This window comes from Equus quagga, chromosome 7 (assembly GCF_021613505.1).
Source record: "Equus quagga isolate Etosha38 chromosome 7, UCLA_HA_Equagga_1.0, whole genome shotgun sequence".
In the NCBI taxonomy this organism is placed as follows: domain Eukaryota; kingdom Metazoa; phylum Chordata; class Mammalia; order Perissodactyla; family Equidae; genus Equus; species Equus quagga.
The window spans coordinates 46,585,219-46,591,859 of record NC_060273.1 but is presented as its reverse complement, the minus strand read 5'-3'; the positions used below and the strand labels follow the sequence as shown (position 1 = coordinate 46,591,859).

At 52.7% G+C, this 6,641-nt stretch overlaps 2 protein-coding genes across 3 annotated transcripts in view; one reads left to right on the top strand and one right to left on the bottom strand.

Moving 5' to 3' along the window:
* HNRNPAB (heterogeneous nuclear ribonucleoprotein A/B) overlaps positions 1 to 6,218 on the top strand; it is an 11,881-nt gene extending 5,663 nt beyond the window's left edge. Inside the window, exons 3-8 of one of the 2 annotated variants that reach the window (XM_046666243.1) lie at positions 571 to 739; positions 1,476 to 1,634; positions 1,838 to 1,969; positions 4,369 to 4,489; positions 5,171 to 5,311; positions 5,610 to 6,218. In XM_046666243.1, the coding sequence (XP_046522199.1) occupies positions 571 to 739; positions 1,476 to 1,634; positions 1,838 to 1,969; positions 4,369 to 4,489; positions 5,171 to 5,311; positions 5,610 to 5,680 (793 nt within the window). In that variant the 3' untranslated portion in view covers positions 5,681 to 6,218. The remainder of the gene's footprint in view (positions 1 to 570; positions 740 to 1,475; positions 1,635 to 1,837; positions 1,970 to 4,368; positions 4,490 to 5,170; positions 5,312 to 5,609) is intronic. The other variant, XM_046666244.1, reaches the window with a different exon arrangement.
* Positions 3,136 to 6,641, bottom strand: part of PHYKPL (5-phosphohydroxy-L-lysine phospho-lyase) — a 25,399-nt gene continuing 21,893 nt past the window's right edge. Inside the window, exon 13 of the mRNA XM_046666240.1 lies at positions 3,136 to 3,415. Within this exon, the coding sequence (XP_046522196.1) occupies positions 3,381 to 3,415 (35 nt within the window). The 3' untranslated portion in view covers positions 3,136 to 3,380. The remainder of the gene's footprint in view (positions 3,416 to 6,641) is intronic.

Sequence of the window (6,641 nt, the reverse complement as noted above, 5' to 3'; positions counted from 1 at the left end):
GGCGGACTTCGGCGCCGCCCCGGGGCGCTCGCGCGGGCGGGCGGCCCGGAAGCCCGGAGCGCTCGGACCCGGGGCCGCGCGGGGCCCGGGCCGCCCGGGCTGCGTAGGCGGAGTTGGCGCGCGCCCCGGCCGCGGCCTCGCTCCTCCGCCTCCCGCCGGGGGTGGAGCCTCGCTCGCAGCGCGGCCTCGGCCCCCGGAAGCCGCGAGTTCCTTGAGAGCGGGCTCTCGGAGGTGGGGAGGCCGGCTGGCGGGGCCGGTGGAAGCGAGGTGGTTAGAGAGACGGCTTGCGGTTGTGAGCGCTTAGGGCCGCACCCCTGGCCGGTTGTCGTCCTCTCCCTCGCTCATCTGGGGGTGCACAGGCTCCTGAAGCTTGGTTAGGGTCAAGGTCGAGTTCGGGAGGGTAATGGAGATTTGCTAACGTTCTCGGAAGATAGAACTATTATGGACTCTTGTTCCGGGTGGTGGCTTTATTTATAGTCCTTGGGTGAACGCTTTGATAGGGCTAGTCCCTTGAAAATCACAGCTTTCTTGTAAGACTTGCTTGCCGTGTGTGTCACCCTACCATTTCAGAAAAATGTTCGTTGGTGGCTTGAGCTGGGATACCAGCAAAAAGGACCTAAAGGATTATTTTACCAAATTCGGAGAGGTCGTTGACTGTACAATAAAAATGGATCCCAACACTGGCCGGTCAAGAGGGTTTGGGTTTATCCTCTTCAAAGATGCAACTAGTGTGGAGAAGGTAATCTGGGCACTGTACATCGGCAGTCTCAGCCTGTCTTGAGAGCACTGCATTCCTAGACCGTGATTAGGTTCTGTTCTGCAGGGGTTGAGTGCTTTGGGGAAAGCGGAGAGATTAGGAACTTGTGTTCTGTTTTTAAAGGGATTAAAAATACAGAGTAAGGGGGGGAGTGAGCGTGGGTTGGAGTGGTCCAGGAAGATGACAGTGGATGTTTACCATCTTTTTCTGTCTATCCTGGACAATTGGTAAAGCAAATGCTTTATTGTGAGGACTCGAAAATAACCCAAGGTTGTTACAAGATAGGCATTATTTTAGCCCCATTTTACAGAAAACAAACTAAGGCTCAGCGAAGTTTTAATATGAGAGATCACACAATCTTAGTAAAGGTGGAGCGAGATTCCAACCCTAGCAGCCCAGCTCCAGCCTGTGCTCTCGCTCACTACTGCCTTACTTCTGGAGGAGATGGGCCTTAAACTGGGACTGACTGGGCAGGAAGAGGGGCACCCAGCATGGGCAAAGTCTAGGGGGTTGAGGAGTGATTTATAGGTGTCTGGGTAAATCACCTGTACTTGAAGTTTGGAGAGGACTGGGTTGGGAAATCAGGTTGGGGGTAGAGTTGGAGGGGTTTGAAATGCATTTTGTGTACCTGTGTTGGAGTTTTGTGGCTCAGAGAGAAGGGCCTTGTCTAGTGTCATGCTGAGTTCGAACTTGATTGTCTCATGTCTGAACTGAACAGGTCCTAGACCAGAAGGAGCACAGGCTGGATGGCCGTGTCATTGATCCCAAAAAGGCCATGGCCATGAAGAAGGACCCAGTAAAGAAAATTTTTGTGGGGGGTCTGAATCCAGAAGCCACTGAGGAGAAGATCAGAGAGTACTTCGGCGAGTTTGGGGAGGTGAGTGTGTGGCCCTGGGAGTTGCCTAGCTGCCCTGAGGTTGCCTTCTTCCTTGTCCTTGGCGGCCTTGGCTGGAGGGAGCGTTCCTTGACAAGGCTTCTTTCTCGTTCATTCTCTTGCCTCCGTGGGCCTTTCTCCTGTGAGTTCCCTGTGGGCCCCTGGGGGGGGGAGGCACTAGTCCTGAGCTTTCCTTGTGTTTACAGATTGAAGCCATTGAGCTTCCAATGGATCCAAAGTCGAACAAAAGACGAGGCTTTGTTTTCATCACTTTTAAAGAAGAGGAACCTGTGAAGAAGGTTCTGGAGAAAAAGTTTCACACCATCAGTGGAAGTAAGGTAAGGTGTCCCCAGCTGTGTACTTGGCCTGCCACTGGAGAGCTGGCCCCTGCAGGTGTGCATTAGGGGTCCAGCTACCTCCAAGAGCTTTCCAGGGTTATCTGCCCTTACCGTTTGCCTGCCATGTCTGCTGCCCTGATAGGGGCAGGCACATGGTTTTGTCCTTTAAGGAGCTCCTCAGCTGATAGGCCTGGCAGTAAACACAGGAAGTGAGGGAAGCAGGGAAGGAAGGGTGGCTTCTGTGGGACAGGCAGAACCTGCTGAGTAGCCCCTTGGACTCCTGATTTAAAGCTGTAAGTCAAGGGTTCTAGACCTGGAGTCCCAGGTGTATAAGGCCCCAGAAGATTCTAGAACTTCTGCCATTCACTGATTTCTCTTGTGGTGAAGTCTTTTCCTGCTGTGGACACTGCTGCAGAACTTTGCTCCTACCAAATCGGAGTTTGCATCCGTCCCCTTGGTGGTTTGGTCAGCCCCCATCCCAGGCAAAGATCCTTTCCAAAGAGCTCCCTGGGTCCTGACCAGCTTATATCCAGGGCCAGTTTTGCCTTTAAATGAGCAGAGTCCTCTGCATTGAGAATTGCAGTTCGTCCCCCTGAACTCTGGTCAGGAGAGAGGGTAGTTCATGCTTTGAGTATTCTCCAGGTGGCCAGGAGGCGGTTGGGAGTTGAGGGTGTGGCTCACTGTGGCAGGGTGTGGCAGGCTCTGTCTGAGCAGGAGTGGCAGCCAGATAAGGTGGGACAGGTAGGGTGGGGCTCCTGGAAGCCTCACTCCCGGCTGGGAATTTGGAAAGATTGGATTCTGAATTGGGCCCTTAATTTTACGTAAAGTGAGATTGGAGCTGCGAGGCAGTTTGGTAAGACATTATCCCATTAATTGTTAAGCCAGTGACAGTGACACACAGGGAGGCCTTTTTCTCAGGAAGAGCCACAAGGGCAGCATTAGTCAAACTGCTGATAGTAGGTTTTGAAATAAGTGTATTTAGTTGTATTCAGCATTTTTAATTTGATAGGATAGAAAACAACAGATTGCATCACTGGGTGGGGGTAATTTGCCAATTTGTTGTAGGCAGATGCTTGTATGGGGACACCTTGGTAAGATGAACTTTTTTTTTTAACTGAATTTAATGGGGGAGGGGTTGTATGAGTCAGGGTACTTTGTCTAAAGAATACACTTAATGATTTATTTAAGCCAGAGCAGTGAAAGGTCCTTGACCCTACCCCCACCCACAGCGGGCACATTTTTGAGCAAAAAGGAAATTGACTCTTTGGGCCCTGAGGGGACACAGACATCTGGCCCACCCAACCACAGAGCAGTGTGGCTGGGGGAGGGATAGCAGTATGGCCTCTAGCAAGCCCTGCCTTGAGCCTCAGTGGCTTCCTTCCTCTGTAAGTTGGAGGTCATGACCATCATCTCAGTAGTGTATTTGAGTGGGATGCTTCATTTTTTCTGTAAAAAGAAAAAAGAGAAGTTCTTGTTAACTCTCTAAGGCCCATCATCTGGGAAGCCGCCTCTGACCCCTTTGCTAGTAGGACTAAGGAGGCACCAGGCCTAACGCCTGTAGTGTCTTGCTACCTTGGGCTGGCATTGGCCCAGCTGACCCTCTCCTCCCAGTTCTTAGACATCGGGCTGCCCCAGGACTGCCATCAGCTTACCTAGGGTTGTATTGATCATCTCCTGGATGTGTTCTCTGGGGAAAAGTTTGAGGCAAAAAGGCCCTAGTGTGAGTCTTGGTCTGTCTAGATTATAGATGTGGCTCTGAGAGCCTTTAGCCCAAATGTGGCTTCTCATCCCAGCATATTTTTGTCTTTTTGGTAAGATTTATTTTTTTCCTTTTTTCTCCAAAAGCCCCCTCGCACATAGTTGTATATTCTTCGTTGTGGGTCCTTCTAGTTGTAGCATGTGAGACGCTGCCCCAGTGTGGTTTGATGAGCAGTGCCATGTCCGTGCCGAGGATTCGAACCAACGAAACACTGGGCCACCTGCAGCGGAGCGCGCAAACTCAACCACTCGGCCACGGGGCCAGCTCCCCAGCGTATTTTTTTTTTTTTTTTTTAAGATTTTATTTTTTTTCTTTTTCTCCCCAAAGCCCCCCAGTACATAGTTGTATATTCTTCGTTGTGGGTCCTTCTAGTTGTGGCATGTGGGATGCCGCCTCAGCGTGGTTTGATGAGCAGTGCCATGTCCGCGCCCAGGATTCGAACCAACGAAACACTGGGCCGCCTGCAGCGGAGCGCGCGAACTTAACCACTCGGCCACGAGGCCAGCCCCTCCCCAGCGTATTTTTTAATTGAGCAGACAGACCAGATCTGCCATCTGAATGTTTGTCAGTGAAGGTTTTTGTGCGCTCTGTGCCCACAGCTTGTCTTAGCAACCTGACCCACTGTCTTCTTGGCTTTCAGTGTGAAATCAAGGTGGCTCAGCCCAAAGAGGTCTATCAACAGCAGCAATATGGCTCTGGGGGTCGCGGGAACCGAAACCGAGGGAACCGAGGCAGCGGTGGTGGCGGTGGAAGTGGAGGAGGTGAGTGGAGCTGGGATGAAGATGGGTCCTGTTTCCCTGCCTGCATGGAGCTTCCGTTGCCTGTCTTGGGGCCTCTGGCCTCGGTGCTCATTGCAGCAGGGTGGGCAAGAGCAGGAATGGTGCTGCTGAGTCGAGGCTGTGCTGCTGCTTGAAGTGGAAGAGCCCGTTTCCTCCTGTGGCCGGGGGCCCCAGGGCAGAGGGGGCAGTGGCACTGCACTCTGAGGGAGGGGGGGCATGAAGGGGTTGGCTCTGTGGCTGTCTTGAGTCTTGGTGTACCCGTGGGTGGGTGGTCAGAAGGTAGGGCAGGGCTGTGCCAGGCGCTTTGTCTCCTTCAGTCCTAGGCCCCTCTGACTCCAAAGCCTGAACTCCATCCTTTTTAGGGCTAAGCTGCCAGGGAGGGTGGGGGTGATCCAGAGGGTGGTTTGAGTGAGAGTCAGCTCCTGCCTCATCCGCCCCGAGTGAAGTTAGTGTGACATTCTCTCTGGGCCTTCCCATCCCCAGCTTGGGTCTCTGCAGGTGCAGGGCTGGGCCCAGGGCCCTCTACACCAGGACAGCAGCCCCTTGGCTTCTACCTCTGAGTTGCCATAGTAACCCCGCCACCCAAAGGGCAGGATTCCCTCCATCCTAGCTCCTGCGTGTGCTAAATGGTCCATGGGCCCCTGTGCCCTGCTCCCCCCACAGGTCAGAGTCAGAGTTGGAATCAGGGCTACGGCAGCTACTGGAACCAGGGCTACGGCTACCAGCAGGGCTACGGGCCCGGCTATGGCGGCTACGACTACTCGCCCTATGGCTATTACGGCTACGGCCCCGGCTACGACTACAGTAAGTAGGAGAGAGGGAGGCCCCATCCGTTCACCCACCCTGGGAGGCAGGACAGACAGTGCAGGGGCCATTGGCAGCAGGGGCTTTGGAGTCCGACAGGCTGGGCTTTGTGGCCTGGCTCAGCCACTGTGGAGCTTACACCACTTTTGAGCTCTTGAGCTTGTGGGTTTCAGAAAGGTGGGGAAGATATCCCTACCGGACAGGTCGTTGGCTCCCGTGAGGATGCACGTCAAGCGCCTGGCACAGGGGGAAATGCTCAGTAAGTCGTAGCTGCTATCACTGTTGTTCTTGTCTCTAGGTCAGGGTAGTACAAATTACGGGAAGAGCCAGCGACGCGGTGGCCATCAGAATAACTACAAGCCATACTGAGGCTTCGGCAGGAGTGCCCGACCGACCGCACACGCTTTGTTTGGATATCGAGTGAACACAAACAATTATGTACCAAATTTAACTTGGCATACTTTCTATGGCCTGTCCCATGTGCATCTTATTTAAAATGTCCCCTGGAAATCACTCTCCTGTTTACTATTTCCAGAGCTCTAGTTGTTTAGGCAGCGTGTGGTGTCTCAGAGGCCGGAGCGGTATTATGGGCTGATTTTATCACCGGGTTACGCAGAACCAGATTAGAGAGTGCTTCCCGCTGCCGCTCTGCAGCCTGGACCTGTGGACCCTGGTTGTAAAGAGTAAATTGTATCTTAGGAAACCAGTGTCACCTTTTTTTCACCTTTTAATTTTATATTATTTGTGTCATACATTTCCTGTAATGGAAGTGTTAATTTTACTGTACTTTTTGGTACCTTTTGGGAATCTAATGTATTGTAAGGTATTTTACACGTGTCCTGATTTTGCCACGACCTGGATATTGAAGCTATCCAAGCTTTTGAAATAAAAATTTAAAAACCCCCAAGCCTGGGTGAGTGTGGGGCATGCTGTGAAGTGGGGCAGGGCCAGGTGCTCCTGAGCTCCAGGATCCTCCTCCGTGACCTAACAGCATCCTTTTGGCATAACCACACATTTTCCGCATCCTTGGTTAGTTTCCTTTAATGACTATCCTGCCCAGGATTTGAGCCCCTTTTTTAAAGGAAATGGTTTGGCGGTTTGAGGCAGCTGTTCAAGGGAATGAAAGTGGTGTAATGAGGGTTACCACCCCTAGTGGGCACCCTGCCCCTAGGGCAGAGTGACTCTGGAGCACCTTGGAACACCTACCTACCTGTCTTGACTTGCCAATGGAAACTGACTTCGAGCAAGGACAGTGTCCTGGGGGCCAGCTGGATTTGGGCATGAGGATGCTCCCTCCTGGTCGGCACATAACAGCCTGCTCTTGAGCGCC